The sequence below is a fragment of the Drosophila grimshawi genome, unplaced genomic scaffold (genome assembly GCF_018153295.1).
Source record: "Drosophila grimshawi isolate 15287-2541.00 unplaced genomic scaffold, ASM1815329v1 contig_131, whole genome shotgun sequence".
In the NCBI taxonomy this organism is placed as follows: domain Eukaryota; kingdom Metazoa; phylum Arthropoda; class Insecta; order Diptera; family Drosophilidae; genus Drosophila; species Drosophila grimshawi.
This window is the reverse complement of record NW_025062826.1, coordinates 263,671-290,681: the sequence shown is the minus strand read 5'-3', so window position 1 is coordinate 290,681 and position 27,011 is coordinate 263,671. Positions and strand designations below refer to the sequence as shown.

The 27,011-nt window shown below is 35.1% G+C and overlaps 1 protein-coding gene across 6 annotated transcripts; it reads right to left on the bottom strand.

The window, feature by feature from the left end:
* Positions 1–421: 421 nt before the first annotated feature.
* On the bottom strand, positions 422–24,924 carry LOC6568865 (protein kinase C, brain isozyme). Of its 6 annotated transcripts, none has more exons than XM_032741017.2 (15): positions 24,423–24,657; positions 22,748–22,774; positions 18,137–18,168; positions 18,004–18,083; positions 16,462–16,576; positions 4,495–4,623; positions 3,466–3,622; positions 3,051–3,399; positions 2,821–2,994; positions 2,657–2,748; positions 2,371–2,572; positions 1,731–1,919; positions 1,506–1,646; positions 1,295–1,435; positions 422–582 (listed from the first exon to the last, which is right to left on the bottom strand). In XM_032741017.2, the coding sequence occupies exons 1-15, from the start codon at positions 24,626–24,628 to the stop codon at positions 565–567; spliced, it is 2,052 nt and encodes a 683-aa protein (XP_032596908.1). In that variant the 5' UTR covers positions 24,629–24,657; the 3' UTR covers positions 422–564. The 6 variants fall into 6 exon arrangements, with proteins under 6 accessions (XP_032596908.1, XP_032596909.1, XP_032596911.1 ...); XM_032741018.2 differs by lacking the exon at positions 16,462–16,576 and adding an exon at positions 9,133–9,244; XM_032741020.2 differs by lacking the exon at positions 22,748–22,774 and having other exon boundaries at positions 24,423–24,924.
* Positions 24,925–27,011: the final 2,087 nt, after the last annotated feature.

Here is a 27,011-nt window from a genome sequence, read left to right as displayed (position 1 = left end):
TATATATATATATATATATATATAAATATATATAAATATATATATATATATCATATATATATTATCCCACCTATAGTTACACTTTGGAAAGCTACAGCAACAGATTTTGTATTCTTAGTAGTAGACTAAACTTAAACTTGATTTTAGCTTTAACTTATTGCTATGCAATTTGTTTGCCATCTTTTTTTTATTTTATGGTACATTGAGACTCTATGCCGTTTATATATATATATATATATATATATATATATATATATCTACGGCTTATACATACGCTATAAAAATGAAATTTAATATTCATATTTAAAAACACACACAAATAAGAAATACGCTCGTAAGTATGCAATGATATATTTATTCTATGCTCAAAAATAGTAAAATGAATCGAAATTGTGTATTTTTTTGTATTGCTGTAGTTGATTGTGAATATTGTTGTTTTTTTTTTTGTTTCATTTCAAAATTTTGTTTAAACGCACATTTCGATTTGATTATAATGCAGGGGCCAACATTATAATCGAACAACGTTTAAAACTTTCTGACCCGAATCGTTTAAGTATCCTTCTCTTATTTGCTGGAATAATGCTAAACAAAGATAAAGAGAGAACTATATAGAAGTTTATATATATATATATATGTATATATATATATGTGTGTTAATTTGTGGTGTGTTAACATCCAGATGCTTGCTAATAAGACGTTTGATTAACCATTATATATACCATATTTAAATATATTTGAAAAAATTTAGCTCAACTTTAATACTTTACTAAATTTAAGAAACTTTTGAAAAGGGAGCACTTTCGTCTCAGGAAAATTGAAATATGAAAATGTGACTGCGAGAAAGTTGATGCAGTATTGTCTTTTTCGAGCAGAGAAAAGCGTATGGGTAACGGTAGTTAAATTAAATATAGTTTTTATTGCACATGATTTGTTACTTTTTTTTTTTTTTGTTTTTGGTTTCGAGTTGCAGTTTGATCAACAATGATTATACAGCTAAACGAATATGTATATATATGTGTTGTGAATGTTAACTTAGAATACTCATGAGTGCCTAACAATTAGTCAAAGATTTAACTAAGCAATAAATAAACAACTTAAGACAACACACAAAATTATTGCTTTTGCTTAGCATAACAATTATGAATACAAATGAAATGAAAACAAATGATGTCTTTTAAATAACAATTAATATCAACTGATGACACAACTCTCTGGGTGGTTCCATTAATCCGTTTACGGTGTATTATTTTGTTGTTGTTTCTATCAACTTTTAGCTAGCTGCTTATGGGCTCACAATGTATTCGGAATTCACGTAGGAGAAGCCAACAAATTCCGATTGATCCAGATTCATCATAAATACTTTATCCGTGGGCGTCAAGTCTGTTTTCTCTGATGTGAATTGCTTATCGAAATTGGACACATCCTTGCGGTGTTTCTAAAGAATTTCATTTTTGGAAATTGTGGTAAGTAATGCTTAAGACTGTGTTTTGCTTTGATTTACTTACAATTTTCGGCTTGAATGGGGGCTGCACCTCGCGATTCTCAATTTTCTCCCAGTCGATGCGCCGGAAAAATGGATGCAGACGCACATCCTCCTCACCAGTGTTGCCACAACCCAATCGTTTGCTGGGCTGCTTGGTCAAAAACTACAGCAATTGAGCAGCATATATTTATTAAATGGTCAATATCGGTTTCCCCGTAATTTTTATTTTTATTTTTTTGTGACTTACGCCCTTGCACGCCTCTTTGGCCTCCTTGCTGAGACTCTTGGGGTAGGATACATTGTGATCGGTTATCGCAGCAAACAGCTCCTCCTCATCCTCGCCATCGAACGGCGGCTGACCGACCAGCATCTCGTAGAGCAGCACTCCATAGGCCCACCAATCCACAGACTTGCAATACGGCTGATAGAGTATTATCTAAATAGTTGTACAAATTTAAAATGAGACTTCTTGCCTTAAATGAGATTAGTATTGGTCTAAAAATCACATTTAGAAATGGTTAATTTTTAAACTTTGTCAAAGACGATCGAATTTGCAAGAAAACCAGAGCTTTTTCACTTTGTTTGGCCTTTAGATTAAAACTACATTTGACCGCTAAATTAAAACTACTTTTTAAGTTGAAAACGCGATTTGACTTAATATTTAAGTTTAAATTATACTCTCAAAAGTGCTTCCAGGGAACGATTTAAACTTTTCAATGTCATGTCTTTGTCTTAACTCAACCGATTTTCAAATAACAGATCTCAATCCTGGTTTACCTCCAAAATAAATGTGGAAACGTGTTTCTGTCTCGATTCTTATGCTTAAACAATACTCCCAAAAAGTGATTTATTGGTATAGTTAAAATTTTAAAGGTTTGGGAACTCACCTCTGGCGCTATGTAGTCGGGTGTGCCACAGAATGTTTTGGTCGTCTTCTCGCCCACAATGTTCTCTTTGCACATGCCAAAATCAGCGATTTTCACATGTCCATCGGCATCCAGCAGGACATTGTCCAGCTTCAGATCGCGATACAAAATGCCCTTGGTGTGCAGAAAGAAGAGACCGGCTGCTATTTCTGCAGCATAGAAGCTAAGGCAGGCAAGAAGAGAGAGATAGAGGGAGTGTAAGAGAGAGAGAGAGAGAGAGAGAAATAGAGAGAGAGAGATAACTTACACGGCAACTGGCTCCTTGAACTTGCCAAATTGTTGTATTTGAAACATTAAATCGCCGCCGTTCACATACTCCATGACAAAAAACAGACGGTCCTGTTTGGGTTAAATATATAATATAATAATAATTTATAAATAAAGTGTAAGTAAAGTAGAAAGTATACGCACCAAGGTTTGGAAACAGGAATGCAGCTGGACAAGGAACGGTGGCTTCTCGCCCAGTGCCAGGACACGCTTCTCAATCATGGTGCACTCGACATCATCGTCCTGTATAATCACATCCTTCTTGAGAATCTTAATCGCATACAGCTCCTCGCTGCCCTTGCGCTCCGCCAACAACACCTGTTTCCAATAACGTTTAAGATATAATCTTTTATCAATTGTGTGTTTTGTTTCACCTTGCCAAAGGAGCCCTTGCCCAGCACTTTAATGAAATTGAAGTCTGTGGCTCGAATCATATCCTTTTTGGACTGTGAATGTGTGTGAGTGTCGCAGCGCATCATTGGCTGCTTCTTTTGTGAGGGCTTCTGCTTTAGTTTGAGCAAATCCTGCTGATCATCCGCACACGGTACATTATAATATTCACCCTCGTCCTGGGTGAGCAGCTTGAACCAACCATTTGTAGGATTCTTGATAATCTCCGATATGCCAAACGATAAAGCGCCCATGAAATCATTCCGCGAAGTGCGATCCCAATCCCAAACCTCAATCAATATGCGTCGATCCTTATCCTCTGGCTTCAGATCGCTGCATAAATATATGTTAATATTAATAAATATATACATAATAAATAAGTTATGTATTTAATCTCACTAGCTAAGTGTCTCGTTCCACATGGGATTCAGGCACGCCTTAATGGTGCGCGTCTTCTTCTTGGACTGATCCTTGTCATCGGGTATCAGTTTGACCTTCACATACGGATCGCTCAAGCCATTGGGATCCATGGGAATTAAATTGCGACCCTCTTTGACTGCCATTAAGAAATTGTATTAAATAAGTCAAGACATTGTTCTAGCCATTGTTGTAAGCATTTTCTCTGTGGCATTCCTCCTCATACTACTTTTTCTACTTCCCCTGCTGGCTTTGCATATCTTTATCAGGCTATTGTTTAGCAAACTGCATTTTTAGTATTCATTATGTGGCATATTGTGTGGCGACTTGGCTTCATAATGAATTAATGCAAATCATAAGCAATTTGCCAGCATCCCTCAACTGTGGGGGACGGACAGGAGCCGCTGCCCCAAGGCAATGACAACGCTTGAATTTTAAATTCGTTCTGGGAATTTATGGCATTTATAGAATTTAAAGTATGCGACATTTTTTGGAAATAAATTTAAAATATTAACAAAACTGAAAACATATAATATCATTTTTTGTGTAATTTTATCGGCGAATTCAGACTTGATTTGAAATATATGGGTGTATAAGAGAAACCAGCGAAGACATATTTACATATACAAGTATAAAAAAAGGTCTCCCAACTATAAACAAGAATTTTAATAAAAGTCAGAGCTGTAGAAATCGTAATAATAATAATAATTGTGTCGGGACTCTAAATCTCAAAGCTAAGTCAGACCTAAAATATAATTGGTCCCAAGTTTTGGGAAGAAGGAGAAACTTAAAAATCGAAACAACCACATAAAAAAGAACCAGAAACTTTCCCAGCTGCTTTGCATAATATAATTTTTTTTTATTCCATTTTTGTTTTGATCTGGGCGTTTGTAAACTTGGCAGGCTTATGGGTAACTTGGCGTGGATCCATAATTGGTTAAAAGCATAAGCGCTTTACAAGCTGTAAGTTGTTGGTGACAACTTGAGGGCCAACCGGAGGCGTATACTTACTGTGAACGGTGAGTAGATTCTCTTTGACATTTATCTCGAGATAGATGCGTCCACGTCGCTCCGTGTGATCGCAGCCGCACAAACTGGGCACGTTCTCCTTGCATCGGGCATGAACGTTCATATCGCATGCTAAAGCAATAGAATACACATCCAGCATGATGAGCAGGTTATAGGTCACGTAGTGGAATAAAGATAAGTCGCTTGTTAGTGGCCACTTGGCAAAACATATTGAAATAGATGGTCAGCTCGGTCAGGAGAAAGTTTCAGAATAGATTGAAAGTGATTTCGTTTTTCTTTTTTTTTTTGTATCTCTTGCAGGTTTGCGGTACAGGAATATATAGCAACAGGAGGCAGACACACAAACACACGCACATACGCACATACGCACACACAAATAGACAGGACACGCATACAAAGTGAGTTTTGATATGGGCTCAAGTACTTACCCCACAGACTCCATGTGCAAATAAATGACAAATTGAGAGAGAAAACTAAAAAAAAATAATGGTCTCGTAGGCAAAGCAGCTGCGCCCAGTTATCAATCAGTGTGGCAATCCAATAAAAAAAAAACTCATCTACCGTGCCACGCCCATAAGCCCACAATGCTCAGTAGATACAAAATCAACGCCAATTTGTGAGTTCGACTGCAATCGCAATCAATTTGGCAAACAGCAATGGTGTATGAAGGAATAAAAAAAACGGTTGCATAGTTTGTGGCGCGCACATATCGCTCAAGTTGCAAGGATGTGAGTGAAGAGCCCGAAGAGGATGCCAGATGATGCCAGAGCCAAAGCCGACCAGAAGCAGCACCCGAGTTGTGCTGGGTTGTGCATAGTACTCGAATAGCATTCAATTGGAAATAATTGCAAATGGATTTGTAATTCATTTTGGTTGGTAAAATCAACTCGTCAAAGTTGTCAATTTGTAAATGTGATTTTAAATACAATGCAAATATGGGGCTGTGGGGCGGATGCAAGTTTACCCCAGTGGCAGAAACTTTTAAAAGACTGTTTGAAATGACAATAAGGATTTTAAATAGCCTGCAATATTTGTTGCTAAAGGAATAAGGATATAGTTAGTCTATGCTGTTTTATAACATTTTCATAAAAATATTTCATAATACAAACATTGAATGTACAATATTTTTAAGGAGGATTCGATGCAGTTTACATTTTAAAAACTGCAAAATGGAACTGCTGTATAAAGTTTTTATAATAATATTATAACTTATGTAAAAGGATTTATTTATTGAAACCAGAAATGCTTCAAAATTGCGTTATTCGATTTAAATAATCTTGCAATATTTTGAAAATATTCCAACATTTGGGTTGTTCTTTAGTTCAACAGTTTGCCCTTATTCTTTATACTTTTTAATAATGATAAGAGTACAGCTACCGGTCATTATGATAAGCAGGTTCATCAGCATATAAAAACTTATATCCTTATGGTTGTCATCCTTTTTGGTCCTTGGGGCGCTGCATCATTGGCTGTTGGTCTCTTTTCTGTTGTTGTTGTTTTTGTTGTCGATGCTTGCTTTTTTTTCGTTTCCTTTTTCTTTTGCCGCTTTGGTCATGTGTAAAATTACTTTGGGCATTTCATCCGCTTACACCCGCTGCGAAAAGTATGCGCCATTGGGCGCCTGCATCAACGTCATTTGGCGCGTGAGGCGCACGTGGCGTATAAGTATTTTTTTCTTTGTTTTTTATTCTTTTTACTGCTCTTTCTGCTCCCTTTTGGAAACTTTCGCTTGTTGCTCGGGCCGCATGGAAAGTAATCATTTTTTGATGGCAATGTGCTGGGTGGGCGGTTGGCTGTTGGCTGTGGGTGTGGCAGGCGGCTGGTCAGTTGGGCAGTGTTTAATGAAAATATGAAAGAGTTTTTTGTTTCGCAGCACACAGCATTAAAAAAACAAAAACAATACGGCAAAAAGGCAAACAAATAACAGAACAAATAACACAAAAATAAAAAAAAATGGGTTTCCCTTTGCGTGCCACAAAAAAACATCAACAATAACAGTACTAGCGTAAGGTGTGTGTATGTGTGTGTGAGTGTGTGTGTGTGTGTGTGTTCATAATGTGCCCCAGTTTTGTGTGTGATGTTTTTTGCGTAAAATTATTTATTTATTTTTGTAGCTACGTATGCAGGCTCATGTATACATATATATATACTTAATATGCCCTATGGGCCCAAAGGGATAGGCTGAATATGCAATATGTAATAGGTTGATGTAAATAATGATAATATATTTATGAAGAAGCCTTATTTTAAACATATGATCAACATATATCATTCTCAATCTCAAACAAAAAATTGACTTTGCAACGGTTTCATTATGGATTGATCGCTAGACTAAGAATGCATATTTAGAAATTTATGTTAAATTTATACTAACAAAATAGGTCTTTGGGAATTATTCAATGCAATAACATAATAATAACAATGCCATTATCATAAGCCCGGGCTTTTTAAACTTAGTTTGAACTCTGGATTAAAACAATATTCAAATATGAAAATACAAATCTGTCCCAAAATTCATGTTCACATTCTTTTCCAAAAAAGTGCTTGTGGCATCTGCTTACATTTTTACATTTCAAAACTCAACCGATTTACAAGAACAACACCTTTTTTGATTATGGTTTCACCTAAAGAATAATGCCAGATATTAATTGGAAATGTGATCATCCACTTATATGCCTGATTGATTTAGTTTATTAGTAAGAACAATTTTATGAATATTCAGTGTTGTAAATGTTGGAAAAAATACTCAGTAATGCAAACGACGAACAAATCATGCGAAAACTAAAATCACAAAACACACTATTGCAATAGAGTTACAAACGATATTGAACTGTTGAAATAACACACATATAACACACACAGACAACTGGCGCTCGATAATGACTATCACATGTTTACGCACACACACTCGCGCACACACATACACACAGGCATTTCCGGCGATGGCTGCGGCTTATTGTTGTCGAGGATTTAACTATTGCCACATTTACATTTCCATTCTCATTCGCAATCTGTTTGTTTGGGCCTGTTTCCACTATATCTGTGTGTGTTTGTGTGTGTAGAATGGCCTGTTTATCTATTGTTGCTAAATGTTGTTGTCGTTTTTGTTGTTGTTGCTGTTGTAGTTGTTTGCCCGGAACGGGGCAATGAGGCGTAAGTAAATTATTTGTTTGCCAAGGGGCCATGCCGGATATTAAGGCGGCAATTTGTGCCGTCCAACAAATGACTTGGAAAATTTTTGCGCAGTTTTCTTCTTATTTATAATTTTATTTATCTTTTTTGGGGTAACCAATAAAATGCCTAGCAAAAATAAGTATGATGATTAAGATTCAAAGAGCATTTCAGACTCCGGGCGCTAATAAGCTGCCAGAAGAATTAACGCAATATTAATTTTCACATGCAGCCGCAAATTGTAGGAACAAATGTGCTTAACTAACTGTTGAGTGTATGCAAACAAACGGTATATGGCATATGGCATATGACGTGGGCGTGGGCGTAAGTGTGGGCGTGGCAAACGTAAATTTCTCAACAACAACAACAAGCGCAATGGGGACAATAACAATAACATCAACAGCAACTCAAGTGCGCTCCACACACACACACAAACACATACATGTACATATATAGAGAGTGTGTGGCAAGTGTGCACTTGAGTCGCAACAAAGCGCTCCTAATTGTAAATTGCAGCAATCCAAAAAGTGAGAGCTGAGCCAGCACCAGCAGCAGGCCCGAAGTTATTTTCTTAGATGCTAAAAAAAGATGTCATCAGAGATGTGCGCGTGACACGACAAAGAAAACATGAAAAGTAACAAAACAACGTTATGCAAGTTTAAGTGTTCTAGTCGCGAGAGCTCGACTAGGAGATACCCTGAAGCCAAAGCTGGTAAATAGAATGTAGGATTGTTGATAACTTTTGGTTAACAAAATCTGCTTTTAATCAGATATTTACATAATATATTAATTAATTACCTTTAAAATTGTATCTTTTATTGTTATCGGAAATCGATTTGTATCTTTATTCGCAGAAACTATCGCATTTATCGATGAAGTGAAATAAGCTTTATCTGCCTCAACGAATTTGGTTTCTGATTTTGAATCTGGTTCGCAAACTTCCCAAACTTTTTTATTATATTCAGTGTGAAAACTCTAATTAAGTAAAATAATACTAATTACGATATCTGAGTTTTATGAATATTTTACATATATGTTCTGATTCCAATTCGGATTCTGAATTTCAAACGGTAAATATAAACATTTCGATATTCCAAATTTGAAGTGTTAACTCCAATAGTCTCTTGTTCATTTAGACATACAAACGGACATGGCTAACTCGGCTTGACTGTTCATGCTGATCAAGAATATATATAAACTTTATGGAATCGAAAATGCTTGCTTCTGCCTGATACATACTTTTTAAACAACTGCATTGGGCCCTTTTACATTATGTTTGAAGTGTTTAAGGTATACAAATAAATAAGCGTGACAGACGCACATCTCTAAAAGACAAGACACACACAAAAGCTGACCAGGAACCAGAGAGAGAGCGAGAGAAATCAGTAGGGTAAGTCATCACATCTCTCTCTATCTCTCTGTCTCTCTGGGCATTCAGTTGGACATTACCTCGACACTTGAGACCCTTGTGGGTGATACCATGCAACAGCGAGCCGCAATGATCGCAAAACATCGGCGAGAGGAAGGCAACGTTGTGCCATTTGTGTGGCATCTGGTGTGCCTGAGAATTGGAACAGTTGGAGAGAGCTAATGGAAAATGAACGCAGGTTTTTCGCTATAAACGCAACGTTCAACATTTAATACCAAAAGCATTTGCATTAATAACAATCAAAAACCAATCAACGCACAAACAAATAAAACTTACAGCCAAAACTTAAAAAAAAAAACAGAAATACGTTTGGATGAGGAATAGAATTCAAAATGCAACAATTATTAAAACATACAGATATAGATGGATTAGGTGGACAGTTGTGGGAGTTGTGCGGATGGTTATGGATTATGTATGGATTATATATGGATACTTGGTTCTTGGGGTTCTGGGTACAGTGCTTTTGGAACTACAAGCTCAAATTAGCTCAACAAAAATATGAGTTCTTAAGAAAAGAACAAAAGCGGAAATTTAAAGTTGTTTTTCAAATACTCAAAAGTTTTGCCAAACAATGAGTGAGATTATTGTGTAGTGCTTATCGAAGGCTAGAATAAAACGCCTTAATAGCATTTCCTTTTCTACTCCATTGGGTAGAAAAACATCTATGAAAAACAATTTATATATTTTTGTGTTTGGTACTTTTATGGTTTTTATTTTTTGCTTTTGCTGTCGACCGAATTCTGCTGAAATCCTCAAATGGCAAAACGACAGACAATTGTTGCCTAATCCGTTCCAAGAACAAGCTGCCACATAAAAAAAGACACTCAAAAGAAAATACACACTCACCTACACACACGAACACACACAAACACACACACCTACACACACACTGGCATACAAAGTGCTCCTGGCAAAGACAATGACGATGGGGTAAAGCCTGCTTATTGCCAATTTTAGCTCTAAGATTAGCGGGTATATTGCTTTTTTGGGTCAACTAGGCAATCTTAACATTGAACTCTGTTGTGAACTGTTGTGAAGCTTCTTTCAAATAACTAACTGCAATGATCTTATATTTCTCAGAGGATTCACTGATCGCTCAGAATTAAATGAATGACCCCTTATAAGCTATTTTCGATATTTTAGAATTTAGCAAGAACAGAAGTAACTACAATCAATTTTATACCTATAGCTACCGTTTTATCAAGCATATAGATCACAAGTATTACCCAGAGCGTTTGCTCTACTTTCATAAGTAACTATAGTTATTTTTATTATTTATTATTATTTTTCGGATACCCTGTTTCAGCTGTCTTATCAGGCATAAGTGTTATCGATCTGATATTTTTTATTTTGTTAGGGTATTTTATGTGTTTAATACACATTAAATCCGATTACATAGAGAATATGTTGAACTTTTCCATTCATTTCTTATGTTCGTTTGCTCGTTCATTGCTACAGGGTATTTTATAAGTGGCATTTAGAAACGTTAAAGTCGACTTATAGCATATTAAGGAATATATATTTTATATGTAAAGGATTTTGTTTATGAAGTTCGTTGGCTGAGCACGCACAGACTATCTATGCGTTAAGTTATAATTATGTTGTGCTCGGAACAATATCAAAGCCATGAAGTACTAATTACAGGGTATTTTAGATGTGGAATTTAGGAAAATTAAAGTCAGCTCATAGCAAGAACCTTATACCAAATGATATTTAAATCTGCATTCATGAAAGCTTTATTCCATTGAGGATATTGCTTATGAAGTACAGGGTATCTATGAGTTTAATAATTTGCGGCTTGTAATCTAGCATCGTATTATTTTGAGCTTAGAGCAATCTCAGAGCCATGAACTCATCAACGCCAAAGCCACACACACACACACACACAAACACACACAAACACACACACCCACACACACACACACAAGTATTGTGGCTTGTTGTGTTTAGTTGTGTTCTGTTTCTTTTTGGTTTTTGTTTTTGCCTTCAAGTTGTCTTCTTAAAAGTAGGCAAGGACATATATGATATTATTATGCGCATACATGAGCATCAGCTTCAAAACTAGAAGCGCATTTTGGGCCATTCTATTGTGGTTGTTGTTGTTGTTGCAGGGCTCAACTGCTTGCAGATAACAGCTTCTACTCGCAGGACAAACAAAGTGGAGCCGATTCAAGTGCAAAGCTCAAAGCGCAAATACACACACACACATATACACACTCTTAACCACAAGGGGTGCACACGGGGTGGGGCACGAGCTGTTTTTGGCCTTGTTACGGCTGGCACACAAAAAGTGTTGCATACTTTGGCGGGCGCCCAAGGCTGTCTTCATCACTGTGTGTGTGTGTGGCCATAACTGCAACTGTATTTTGTATTGTATTTTGCATTAAATACAGTTGTATGCAACTTGCTTGAAGGTGAAATTGAATTGCTCGTTGCAACTGCTGTGCAACCTTGGCTATAAACTTGCTGCACAACTTTCTCCAAAAAAAGCGACAGGTGGTGTTAAGTGCCATTTTATATTTTTTGGGGCAAGATTCGACAAGCTGCGCCGGGCAGTGCTCGAAAGTTATTGGGTGGAAAAGAAAAGTAAGCATGGAAGGCAACTTAACCTTGCAGCAAAAATGGGAATAGTTCTGATGCAACATCTAAGCACGTTTTATGTGCACTAACTCTTTAAGTCGCCCAGATCAAGAAGACCAATGTGTATTTGCGAGATTCCTTATGGAGTAGTAGATGCTTAATACCATGAGGCATGGCTTGGCTAAAATAAATTTAATATTTTATGACAGTTTGTTCAAAATGAAAATACTTTTTGGGTTAAGAAAATTTATGTTTCAGTTGATTTATTTTTTTAATAAAAAAAAAATTTTTTTTTTTTTTTTTTTTTTTTTTTTTTTTTTTTTTTTTTTTTTTTTTTTTTTTTTTTTTTTTTTTTTTTAAAAATATTTTTTTTTTTTTTTTTTTTTTTTAAATTAAAATTTTTTAATTTTATTTTTTTTTTTTTTTTATTTTTTTTTTTTATAATATTTTTTTTTTTTTTTTTTTTTCTTCTTAAAAAATAAAAAAAAATAAAAAAAAAAAAAAAAAAAATGCATAATGAGGTATGTAGCACTTCATTTGTTTATCGCATGTGGCACAGGTCAGTTACCACTTGCGGCGCGTACACACACACACACACACACACACACACACACACACACACACATGCACAACCACAACAATCTGTCACATTTGCAGTGGCAGGGTTTGCGAAATATTAAGCACAATTTTATTAGATAACATTGAGGGCAGCTCGGTGTAGGGGGAGGGGAGGGGGGCGCACATTGCGGCTGCCTCGTTTGCCACGTGCCACGCTCAACAATTTTAAACACAAAATATTTGCAACAATTTATCAAGCGTTCCTTTTTATTTTCGAAAGTTTTGTTGTTGTTAAGTTTTTTCTTTTGCTGTACATTTTCGGTTGTCACTTAACAAATTTAGCTGCCTGTTTATTGCATGCCACTGCATGCCCTCCCTCTTTCCTGCCCAAACCATTCCCTGATGTCTGTCCTGTTTCGTGCGCTATCTGGCATTTTATATCTCTGGCTGCCATCCAAAAAATTGCCCAACTTCAATTGTGTGAGCGCTTATTTTCCAGTAATTCAAAGATGTACCTCAACAAACAAACACACACACACACACATATTTATACATATATACATATATATAGATACAGAAGTGGAAGCCTATTAAGCACTGGTGTCCTGATAAAATTGCTGGCAAGTTTTTAACTTAGTGTTTTGGATTGCATTTATAAATTGCCATGTCATTTATTATGACAGCGTGCTTGATAAGGGAGCGGTATCGCTGTTAGTACCTCGCCACGCTCACACCAACACACCGCCATATTACACATGTACACAAACTCAAGCAGCCACACATGGGACTTGGCTGGCAGCTGAGGCAAAAAACCAATCAAGCAAATCAAACAGCTGCAAACTAGATTCGTTTTCAATTTCCGCTCGGCAAACGGACACAAATTAACACTCACACACACACACACACAGTATACCCCACACACGTGTGTGTGTGTGTCGTAGGCAATAAAATGCACAAATTGACTTGCCCCACAAACAATAAGCAGAACATTTTCTACCCAAAGCCCACGAACATCGGCCACCTGCATTCAATTTGATTAAATTGGGAAATGATTGCGAAATAGAAAACTTCGGCAAGAAACATGAACAGCAAGTTATTGTGTTGAGTTGTATATTAGCCAAATATTTAATACTCTATAATGTCAATTGCGGCTGACTGCTTATTGGGGGATAACATAGCTGTAACAAAATTTGTTGTGTTTAAATGTCTCAAATTGAACTTTGTCAACAACAAATTTTAATCGGCCGTTTCCTGTATTTGGTTCCGTTTTGCTACAATATCGAATAATAATATCGATATCCGTAACTGGGTCTTACAATAATGTTTAAGTTTGCTTCTGGTTTTGAATTGTTGCTTTTCCGATTCCTGATCAGGTTCGTCAACCTACTTTAAGTACCATAAATTGCGGTAAGTTGAGTTTAAAAAAATGTTGTTTACAAACATTTAAATGTTTAAATATTTAACAAAATAAATAAATTGAGTAATCGTCAAAAATAAATATAATAAATAAATATTATCAGGAACTATAAATCATCTGCCATCTATAGACTTCTCTATACGGCTTTGTTAAGAAATTAGTATAAAGAAAAGATAACTTTTATTCGATTACAGTATATATTCTCCTTAAATAAGTCTGACACACTTGCTGACAAATCAAAAAAAAAGAAACAAAATAAAATAAATAAACACACGTTCTCTCTGCCCAAGGGTATAAAAATCGAAAGGACCAACAGGTGGAGGTAGAGTAAAAGAAATATAAAACCTGAGCGTTCGACCATTGATAAATTGATTGCTATATTTATCAAACTGTCGCCTTCTGTCCGCCTGTCTGTCTTTCTGTCTGTCTGTCTGTCTGCCAGTCTGTCTGCCCGTCTGTGTTTGGTCTGCTTACAAAATATATTTGATCCGATTTGCAACAACAACAACGACAACAACCACAACAATAGAAAAGAAACTCGTACTTGGACAACGACAACATCAAGTAGAACTTCATGTGGCAAGCAACAAAGTTGTCAACGCTTGTCTGCAATCCAAGAAACGATTCAAAGGCAATGCTTAAACACTTGGATTGGATTCTATTCCACAGTGGGTGGGGCTCTGAAGTAGGCTACACATAATTGATAACATTGTGTGAGCATTGTGAGGGAAGCCGCATAGCTGTCTTTGCTCTCCTCTATCTTCTTTTTGCTGGGCGCACGTGTTGCAAGTGTTAGTTAAATGTATGATGAAATGGCATACAATTTACATGCCTGCCCCTGCTACGCCCCTCACTAGCCCCCTCCAAATAGTTGCCATGACGTCTCGCAACGTTTTGTTGCCCCATCGATTTTCGCGCCTCTCTCTCACAATTGAGCATTCTGCAGAGAGCTGTGTGTGCAACATACTTGACTTTGGCTGGCTTAATTTCCAACTAACAGACTGCTTGTTGGCTCTTTACCGCAGCCCATTTGAGTGCTTTGCATAGCGGCATAAACTGTTTAGTTTAATTAGAGAACTAAAAGTTAATTTTGATACAATTTGGCTAAGTTTCGAAGAAGTCTTTTATAAATAGGGAAAAGTATGTAACAGACAGAAGGAAGTATCTATATATATTCATAATTAAGATTAACAACCGAGTTGATTTAGATTTTAGATTTTAGATCCAATTTATTACATTTTATCGATAACGATATAAATCGATTACCCATAGCAATAAAGGACACAATTGTTCCGTGATGTATTATTGATAAATTTGACATATTTCAATAGGTTCATATTAAGAACTTTGTTAACCAAGACGTATTCCCATTTTGAACAAAAATTTACTTAATTCATATTTAAACTTATCGTTACGTCAGCTGAACTCGAATAATTTGAACAATTTCAATCCTAAATCAAAGTCATAAGATGGATAAATCGTGTAAGATTGAGGCACAAAGAGCAAGAGCCAAATATAAAGGAGAAGAGAGGCATAACGAAACGAAAAATGTTTAGCATTTGTTCTTTTGAATTAAACTTTAGTTATTTCTCTGGCCGAAGTACGCAAACCCACACCCACACACACAAGCACCCACTTAGCAATATCCCCCGCCTACACACACACATACACACACCCGCGCATAACAATATATACATGCAAGATGCCACAAAGGACAATAGTTGCTGAGCTCTCGGGCAAAGTTTGCAACATTGCATTCATGCTGCAAGTGCATTAAATATTTGCACAACAACAAAAAGATACAACAGCTAACCACTCAACTCCCCGTCCTAACTCTGGTATCCTCCTGGGAGGTAAGCCCATTACTCCTAATGTTTGGTGTGCTCTCGTGCATATTTTAACAATGCTTTTATCTGAATTTTTAGTATCTGTCTGCATAGCTGGCAGGCCCACATTACAATTTTTAATTAGATTACACGAAAACTCTTAAGAATATATATATAGATATATGCAAACATATAGAGTTTGTACATTCTGTGCTGTCCTGTGCATAATTATGTAAATGAATGTCCTGCACATCGGGATGTCTACCGATTGAACAGGTTTACGAACTCTGGACACGTGCCAAAAGAAAACACACACACACAAAAAAGTTTATAAATTGATAACAGTTACAATCATAATCTATGTACAGATTTTATATACCTTATATTTAAAAATTAGGTATTTGGGTTGGGTATTATATAAAGTTTGGTTAGCTAAGTGGATATGCTATGCATAGATATGTACAATAACATTTGATGGCACAACTTGACTCAAAATTGAATAGCAATATATTAGGCTATTAAACTGAATCATATTTCAGGTTCTGGCTCACATTTTTTGTCGATATTCGATTCCATTATATAATAAAAATATTGTTTCATATATTTTCTTCTTTAATAAAATGTTGAGTTTCAATTGTGGTTTTAAATTTGAATCGGTAAAGTTGAACACTCTACAGTATATATACAAATACACACTCGCACACACGCACACACTCACACATAGTAGGTGGAAAGGGAGAAAAGTAGAAAGCTAAAAGCGATTAGCAAACCTAACAGTAAGTTAACAGCGCGTTAACAGCGTCTTAGGAGTAGAAATGTAGAGCGATAGGATAGAAGACTTTAGAGACAGCAGAAGATAGTTTGGAAATGAGCGACAGAAAGAGATGGAGACAGAGACAGAGTTTTTGGCGGAAGTTTTGGGAGCAGATAGAAGAAAAGTATTTTTTTATTTTATTTTTTGACATTACCTGAACATTTGAGACCCTGATGGTATATGCCATAGAGTAGAGAACCACAATGATCACAGAACGTGGGTCCTGCGTATGTGAATGGTTCGAAATGGTGCTGAGTTTTTGGTGAGTCCTTTATTCAGTTTTTGTATTGTTTGATTGTTTAATGCGTGTAACGGTGCCACAGTTTGAAATTTTTGTTTTATATATTTATTGTATTGTATTGTTTTGGTTTAATTTAAAAAAAAAAATTTTTTTGTGTGAGCGATGTGATTTTTTTGACAAATAATTGTTTTGTTTTTGATTGGTTCATGAAAATACAAATACAAATACAAATTTATGGTAAATAAACAGAGCACGATGACAATTAAACATTGCTGAACAATGGCACAATAAGCAGTACTAACTTTAACACTAAATTGTGGTTAGTATAAACTCTTTTTTTTTCAGATGGTTTTTTTTTTCCAATGTTTTAACTAAATTCAGTTGCATACTACATAGTTTGATTAGCTGCTTAACTTAACAAAAAGCTGTCATTTTATTTTAGTGCAATCTAACAGCATTTTCATGTGAGAGAAGTGTTATTAATAGTTACAAATTAAATTTTATATCACTTTAAAAAGAAAAATGTGTATAATTTAGAAACTTCCCTAATCTGCTAATCTGCTCTCATACAAAATGTAGTTAATATACTGCTCATGCTGTATGACTTAAATGAACTCAACGCGGACTTTATCTAAAATCTCGCTATTTTGTGTGCACTGTGTGACATGAAATCCCAGCTGAAGCTTTTGGACACTTGGGGCAAGCTTTTGGCTGGTTGAAGTCAGCCGACGACTGTCATAACAAATATGAATTTGGCTGTATTCTCAAAATGCCACGTTGTTAAACGAGTATCAAACGCAGTAACAGCAGCAACATTAGACAGGACATTCGAGACAGTATTGCCAGGAATTTTTAGAGCCAACGCAAATAACACAACAGTAACAAGAAAGGGTCTATACCCTAACAAGCAACCAAGCCAATAATAGAAAGTCCTATGAAAGAATGATGATTCTTTGTCTGAAAGTTAGAATCATTATAAAATTAGTACTGAATATGTGTGGTTAAAAAAACTTGGTAATCATAAAAGTTCCACAGCTATGTGATATAATGAACAGATTCAGCTGACCTCGACTTATGTACTGCTTACAACAAAACTACGAAGCTGAATAAGAATATATATTTTCATAGGGCGTCTTCTAACAAACTTTACAAGTAAATTAAAATACCCGCTGCAAACGTAAAAAGAATCCCAAAGTGACACTTTAATTTGACAGTAAAACATATAAATGAAAAGCAAATATATATATATATATATATGTGCACACAGAATTATATTTATATATATATTTAGGAATGTATCTCCGCTTTTCACACATAAAAATGCTGCGCAAAAGTTCTTAAGGCTAAATCTAAATATTGAGTTGCTTACTAAGTTAAACTTGGCTATTGTTAGTATGCGTTTTTGTAGTATTTAATATTTTGTATTTGGATAGACAAGGCATACAAGGCACTTACGGAATCAATTCCCTTATCCTTGCCGGGGCAGATGAAGGTGACGTATTCATGACAACGCTTGTGCACCACATACGAGCAGACTGCAACGGTTCAATTTGATGAGTTTAGTTGAGTTCCCATCTGATTTACATACCTTGACACTGGAATCCCTGTTTGCCGAAACCCCTGCAAGAAGGTCAAATATGAAATTAGTTGTTTTTTTTTGCTTAAATTACATGTGAAATGCGGTTTCTACTAATTTTCTACTAATTGAATTGATCTTCTGTGTGCGTGAGTGTGTGTGTGTGGGTGTTGTTCACATTGCATAAATATTTAATTTGCCAACACAGCAAATATTTATTAATCAATATGCTAATTTTTCCAAGGCAATTTACGACACCTCATTTGCAACCAAATTCAATCAATATAATTATTATGGTTGGGTGAACAGGTCAAAGGTTAAGCCTTTTGGGTTTGTTAGATAAACAGCGTCCATATTAGCATTGGGTATTAGTTCTGAAATGTTGAATAACATATTTGTATACGCTGAATTCAATAAGAGTGCTTAAAAAAGGTATATTGATATTGTTAAATGAAATGTAACAGGCAGAAGGAAGCTTTTTCAATCCCAAAAGGTATATGTATTCTTGATCGGTATCAAAACCCAAGTTGGTTAGGTATTCAACAAGTCTGTCTGTATGTCTGTCTATCCGTTCTTCTGTCTCTTTGTATAAATGCCGATCTATCAACACTAAAGAATATAAGTTTTTATATATCCGCAAATATCCACAAATATTGATTATATATAGTCATAAACATATTTACAAAAATATCTTTCTAATCTATTTGGATAACTTTATATACTATTCATCATAAAAAAATAAAAATTTCAACAAGATCAGTTGAGAGCCACTGAAGAAAATTCTAATTTGATTTAAGTTTTCATATTTTTCAAATTGCACAGTAAGAAGCCCAACCATTTTCTGTATACTCATTTTCACACCCACACCTAAGTGCGTATTTTTCATCGACGTAGTTTCAATTTCTAAGATAAATAGTTGTCTTCAGGGTATGTTATTTTACGGCTTTCAGAATTAATTATGTTGCGGGTACTATCTGCAACTTGTAATTCATTTTTAATCAAGCTTGTTACAACTGTGAGATTAAAAGTTGATTACAAATTTGCAATGTAAAAGGTGAAGATTTAATATTTGCTTGCTGCTGACATGTTGCCACTGACTTTTAAAAGCCTGCACGCACACACACATTTGTGTTTGTATGTGTGTGTGTGCATTGACTACTTTTCAGCTTAAGCGTTACGTTCTGGGTTCCAGCTTGTGGCTGTGTTGGTGTTTACGTGCCTGTCAAGCAGCAAAGCAGGCAAAATATAACTAGTGCTCGCTTTACCCAGATTCCATAAGCTATAAGTGCCTTGACCACAAGCCGCTTATCGACTATGTGTGTGTATGTTTTACTTTTTAACCCCACCAAAAAGACTGTTTATGTATTCTCATACATGTATTATATATATATAAATATATATTAATATTATTATATATTTATTGTGTATATTGTGGTCATTTGCATTTTTTGTGCACAAACAACGGCAAACATCATTTTCAATTTGAATTTAAATGCATTTTAGTTAATGCCAAATTATTGTGTGGTTTTTCAGGCCTGCTACTGCGAACGGTCGTTATGTTCTGGTCTAGAGAGCTCGACTGGGCAGCATCCTGCCAGATATGTAATTTGATAAAACCGAATATATAATTTTTGTTCATATTTCTCAAACGATTTTGATTAATTTTTATGGATTACCAATATTATATTTAAGCAACAAGATTCGGGATAAGAAACTCACATATGGATTGTTGGAAATCGATTACACTAATCAATAAAATAAAGTAATCTTGATCTGCACCTGTAATACAACTATTTATATTCCAAATTGTAGCTCTTACAGTCTCTGAGATAGGCAAACGAACAATGCCCAATCGTCTGTCGGGTTTGTTAATTTTGCGTTTTAAATATTCGTAAAATTAAGTTTAATTACATTTCATATATTTGCGCATTGTTTGTCGCTTCGCTAGCTCTGTTGTCTTTTTTTTCTCTTTTTTGTTTGGCTTTTTCGTCAGTTTTGTGTGTTTGCGCAACAAATGAAATTAAAATTCACATTCTACTCGCTGCATCCGCAGTTACGCTCTTCACTATCTGCAACTGCATTGCCTAGTTATTTCTTCTTTTTTATTTGTTGAATTTTTTCAATTTTTAATTAAGCACATTTTTTCGGCTCCGGTCTTTTCAGCAGCAAGCACGCTATCCACAAAAAAATTAGAGAAAAAGAGGAGAAAAAATTGCGCAGCAAATTAAAAAAAAAAAATTGAAAATAAAATACAAAAAATATATGGTTTGCTATGCGAGTTAATTTCACACGCAAGCGAAAAAGTTAAAGTGCACGCAAGAGATTTAAGATTGAGTTAAAAAATTACGTAGATAAAATACGAGTCCGTGACTAGCATTTTAAATAAAGCATAAATTTGAACCACGAAATATAGAATATGATATAGAATTAACAGTGTGGCTTAATAAGTTTTTAATCAAAAGGATTCTCAACAGAAAAATTTTGCAAAATGCTTTTTATGCCCTGAATGTGTAAAGACATTCTGTGTGCGTGTGAGTGTGTGCAGAAGTATGTAACGGGCAGAAGGCTGATTAAGTTTGTTTAATCTTTTATCGATAACTGCCAAGTGTTTCTCGAATATCGGTATAAATCGATTTTCTACGGTATTCAATAACAGAACTGTTAAGATATCACCTTATCATTGGTATGTAATATACGCTAAGATCGAATAATAAACGCAAATTTTGTTTAGCTAAACCTATATCTATATTTTACTACAATTAATATCAGCAAGCATTCCACTTTCAACTAGTGTCATTGTCGCCTATTTGAGCACAATCAATAACTGTTATAATATTATTTGCTCTCATATGTACTCTGACATTGTTTGCATAAGCCCATTCATCAACTTCTTAACAGGCAGCTAAACAACAATTGTTTGCTAGAGATAAAAGCTTGCATTTTCAGAGATAACTATTCCTGCATCTATCTATTTATAACAAATATAACAATTTGAAAGCAGCGCAGACAAAACACTTGTGCAATCTGATGCTGATGCTGATGCTGAACAACATAAAACAGCACCTTTTTTGTTTTCATTCTAGTTGAGAAAGTATTTGAAGTGCAACTTATTTTGTGCTCAGGGCGCTACTGCTGCTGCTGCTGTTATGCAAATAACGTGGCATAAGCACGCCGGTAATTTTCACTTGCCCCCAAAATCCAAAAAAAAAAAACCAGTTAGCCACCTGGGGCGCATAAAGCACAAGGCAACCACCCCTGCTGCCCCTGCTACCCGTGCTGCTACATTCTGTGTACGTGGCTGCAATGCCTTTTTGGACGTGTGCAGGTAAAGAGCCAACACTATTAATTAAAAGCCGAAACAGCTCCTGAACCTGGCCGAAACGCGTCTGTTGAAAATTGTAACTCAAGTTGTCAATTAGCTAGCCAACAAAAAACACTAGGCGTATACACAATGTGGCGAGAAGAACAGCAAAACGTGGACAACAGCAACAACAAAGTATCTTGAAATGTATCTTCTAGCTTGTTGGCCTTTTTGGGTATCAGTTTCACATGGCTCAGCTACGCGCTTTGTTTCCTTTTTCGGTCATAGATCGAACATTAGAGTCGCATTTTAAACAGACATTCATTTAATTATTGCCTTAATCTTGTACACCAATTAGCTAAGCGAGAACACAGATAATAATAATGATTAACGTCACGCCCCAAAGTGCTCTACCAACAGACTTCGTTGTTGTTGTTGTTGTTGGTATTGTTAACATGTCGCTCGGCAATTTGACTATAGTCAAAAATGTTCTAATTAATTTTCTTGTCATTTTCATTTTGCAGGTTTTTCAGCTGTCAACTCCATGATGAGGCATCTGACATTTGAGAGTACGTTATCGCCCACTCATTCTGAATATTTAATTGTGAATTAATTAAAATGCTAACGGAAATGGGCAAAACCGCAACCGAAACCGAATCCGAAACTCAAACTCTTGACGAAGCACTTTTTAGTGATTTTTAGGCTGAACTATGAATATCAAATGTATAATTTCAATTAATAACTATTTCATTATTCATCCTGCATTTGACTTATATTTGTTATATTTAATTATTGAATGACATTGTTCTCCTTTAACATCTATTAAATAAACTATGAATGACAAATGTAAAATTCCAATCAATTACTCTTTCATTTTTATTTATTTCATTGTTTCTACTTTAACATCTGCTTAATAAATAACTTTCGTGCACCACTACAAAAATATATTATTAATTAATTAACATAGTACTAATACGTACATAGATCATATTTCTGATAGTATTACTTTGTGAAGTTCTCAGACAAGTTCATACTTCTTTAATTTAACTAATTTGGTTTCACTTAAAGTTGTTAAGGACAGACTCCTTGTTTTATATGGCATGAGAGAATTTTACTCCTGTTCCGGTTATGACACCATGATTTGTTGATATTCAAATGAATAGACATAATGACACGACGGTTATGTTTAGATATTCTTCTCTGCAATCTTCAAATGAATAGCCCAATCCATAATTCCCAATCCCCAACTAGCAATAAAATGTGTATAAATGACTTTAGACTTTTATGTACTGCGCATTAGTCATTAAATAAAAAATACCTACATCCATGCATATCCCGATTGATAGCCGCTGTAAGAACAAAGAACAATATTTTTTCATATAAAGTGTTTTCGGCCAAAATGCTGTTGTTATCATTTTTACTGGCACAGTACGCAAATATTTGCCAAGGTCGGCCAAATCTAAGCTTGTTTGGGGTTTGGATGGCAGGCGTACAAAAAAAAAATGTACCTCCTACTTAATGCGCATGAGATTGTTTTATAAGCCACAAGTTGAACTCAAAATGTTGCCAAAAAATTATTATTTGGCTTAACATAACATTGCACAACAATTGAATAAGCTAGATTTGAGGAGCGGGCTTTGCCTAAATTTAAATTAATACACAGGACTACTTTGTATTTTTTGTTGTTGTTAATGCTAGCTTTTTGTGCTTGTCAAGTTAAGTTCCATTGCAATGTCGTTAGCTTGGCTTTAATTTGTGGCTATTGTTGCTGTTGTTGTCGATAGACAAAATATCGATTTACGTCGTCGCTGCTTAGTTATGTGGCCGATTTTGCTGTCACGACGTAGACCCACAAGTGCCACAGGCCGCGTGCCACATGAAACATAAATTCAAGAATATCACATGGAATTTACAAACAACAGCAACAAAAATGCAACAGAGAAAAGCAAACCAAGAGAGAAAAATAGCTAAAGTCTAAATAGTTCACAGTAGAAAAATTTCTTTATTGGATGTTTCAAAATTGTTTCTATAATTTGTGGTATAGCTTGATAAATAATATTAATAAGAATAATATTTACATTATGAACTGAAAGTGCTTTGGAAACTTTTCAAGTGTTAGATTTGTCTGCTCAAAGTTTTGTTTGAATTTGCTATGTCTTTTTATGATGAGTACAAATCTTAACGCTTTCCTTTTTAACAGAGAGAGACAGAGACAGGCAGATGAAGAGAGAGAGAGAAGGGCTACACAATTATCTTTGTTTGTCTTTCCAAACAGTTAATTTTGTTCGAATTTAATTTCGGATTGTTTTATGAAATAACCAAATATATTAATTAACAGAGATGGCGAAAATGCTAAGTCTTGATTTCATACATCCTTATAGAGGGTAATATCATTTTTTTTCGTGAAGTTGGGGAGGAGACATCTCCGATGCCACAAAGTATATATACAAGATATATATAGAAAAAATAATATATTATGAATAACTGTTTTGTTTAACAAATTATCTTAATTAATCTCATTTTTATTCGTTCTGTTATGCTTCTAAAGATTTGATAGGAAAATACTGTCGGTTTTTAATTTTATAGTTTAAATTTGTTTTTATGCTTTATATATTTAAGAAACTGAGATTATAACTGAGTTTTGAGCTTCATTTAATGTATTTTGTAAAGGGAATAATAAGGCAAAAATAAAACTAATTTTCTAATTTTTCTTTTCTCTTATAATTCAGTTTATCCTTCAGGTTAAAGTTTTCTACTTAAGCAATGTTTACCAATAACTTAAGCATGTTTATACGATTGGTTGGATTGATTGGAAAAGCCTTTCAACTACTCAAGCATATTTATGAGACTGTTTGGATCGATTGGAAAAGCAGTTATTATTTTATTAGCTCAATTGAATGTAATATGGCCAAGGGATTTCTCACTATATATATATACAAATATACTACTAATTTACATTTTATTTACTACTATAAAATAATACCGTTACTCGCTTACCAGATAAAGTCCTTGCAGTGGGAACAGAATGTGGGCTGTTTGAAGAAACGGGCGATGAAGCAATGATCCTTCACGTTGAACACATTCTTCTTCTTCAAGGCTCCTTTGCGCAGACGCGACTTCATTTTGTTCTCGCCCTGCGCCTCCCCCTCCGCCCCCTGGCCCTGGCTTTGCTGGTCACCATTGTTGTCGCTGTTCTCCGACATTTTGTTGTTGTTCTTGCTGTTTTTGTTGGCTTAGTAATTGTTATTTTTGATTTGTTGTTGTTGTTTGTAGGTTAGGTTTGGTTTGGTTTAGTTTTCTGCGTTTACAAACTGCACTGGTTATTAATTTTGTTGTTGTTGTTGCTTTTAGTTGCGTTGCATTTGTTGTTGTTGTTGCTGCTTCATTTGATAATTTTATCTGCCGTCCTTTTGTTATTTTTCTTTTCTTGACTTTTGCTGTGCTGTCTTTTTTATTGTTTTGGTTTTATTGATTTAAAAAAAAAAAAACCTGCCAGCAACTGGAGACACAATTTAATTTTTTTATTATTTTTTTTTTCCAACTGATTAAAATGCAAAATTTCGGTTTAGTCAAGTTTGTTCCAATGGGAGAAAAAAAGCCGCACACAAATAAAAATATGCATAACTTATAATCTTAAATATTTGTGGACAGGTTTTCGATATTCGTCAAGAAATGGATATTAATTTAAAAAATGTACGCGTGAATTTTTCACATTCCACTCAAATAAAAAATTAAATATTTGATTTTAGGCAATATTATTTCTTTATAAAGGATATTCTTGTCGTGTTGATATAGATATTTGGCTGTCAGATCTCATCAATACATCAAATAGTTAGCGTACTAATAATTGTTTGATAGATGACTTCTTCAAAGAATAACTTTTTTTTGTTTACCCAAAAACCCAATTTATTTGTCATCACTTTTTAATGTTCTTTACAACAATAATAATCAACATCGGTGTGCCGTATATAATATCACTACCATAGAAAAGGCATTAGTTATTTCTTTTGTGTCGATTTTATTATTGTTTTTATCGCAAATGATTAAAAACAGTTATAATTTGCATTTATTGAAATTTTTGTGGCGCGTGCAAAAAAGAGCGTTTTGATTTTACGACGTTTGCTACTTTTTTTATATTTGCAATTCAAAGTTTTTTTTTAATGATTTTTTATTTGAATTTAAATTTTTGCATTGCCAAATTTGGTTTTGGACACGTTCCGTCATTTCCGACGGTAAATAGCTGTTGTCCCTCTCCCCCTTTTCCCATTTCTCTCAAGCTGAAAGCTAACAGTTATTCTCCCCGTTATAATTTCCATTGAATTTGCGGGCGTCTAGATAAATATCTTAACATGTGCAAGTCGATAACATGTTGTACATATGTGTATGTGCGTTTGTGTTTGTGTGTGTGTACACGCAACAGTTACAAAACAAAAAAGTTGATTTCTGCTCTCTTATTTTGCTTTGTTTTGATTTATTTGTATTTGGTGACAGTGGTTAAATTGTCATTTGTCGTTTGGCGTCGTTTTAGTTTTGTGGTTTCACACGTTTGTTTACTTTTTTTTTAACGCACTCGGACTCACTCGCACTCGCAGCGATGCTCGCTCACTCGCACTCAAGGAGCAACTGGCTTTGCGTTCTCGCCAAGACGTTCTCAGTGTGCAAATATTTTTTGCACACTGTAAAACATCACACAGACAGCGCAGAGTGTGTCCCCTTAACTTAACACAGTGTGGTGAGTTTAACACGAACACACACAGATGAAGAGGGAGAGAGAGCGCGCTCTCGCTGTTGCTCTCTTTTCTTATTATTACACACACTTGTTGTTGGCCCCGTTTTATTTATTTATTTTTGTTAGCTGTTGTAGGGGACTTTTACTTTTTTTTCTTATCTGATTCTCGCTCTTTTCGCTGCTGCTGACGCTGCTCTGCTCCACGGCACGTGCGCTTCGCTCGAGTCTCAAACGCGTTCTGTTGGCAAACGTAGCCATTTTGTGTGCTCAGCCTGTGCTTGTCTATTCTATAGCAAGCTTTTGAGCGCTGCGCTGCCGCTGTTAACTAACATTTAGAGCGATTAAGCTCGCTAACCGTTATACGCCCCACAGCCTGACAACTAATTTGCATGTGGCCAAAGAAGAAGAGAGCAAGCACAAAGACAAAAGTAAACACAAAGCAAAACAAGAAGATCGCGTTGACATTATTTAGACACTAATTGCCACTGGCTGCGCCAATTGGCCGAAGCGTGTTGTTAGCTGTGATTTGTTTCGTTTTTTGCATCAAAACTCAATTAGATTGCTTGAAATGTTAAACGACGCTTGAATGCCCTTGGCTTGGCATGAATAAAACTTTAAGGTTCTTCAACACTACTGCTTTTACTTTTTAAAGCTTCTTGTGCTTAACATTATATTATGTTGCAAATTATTTTGTTCCTTGCCATCAGTTATTCTTTCGAAATACCTTCACTTAATGAATCTTATAACGTTTTTTTTCTGATTGAATAAAGCAAATAATGTTTTGCAACACTGCTACTCTAAGTATTTAGATTTTATTTCTGTAATATAACATTATAACATTTATAACACACATGTTG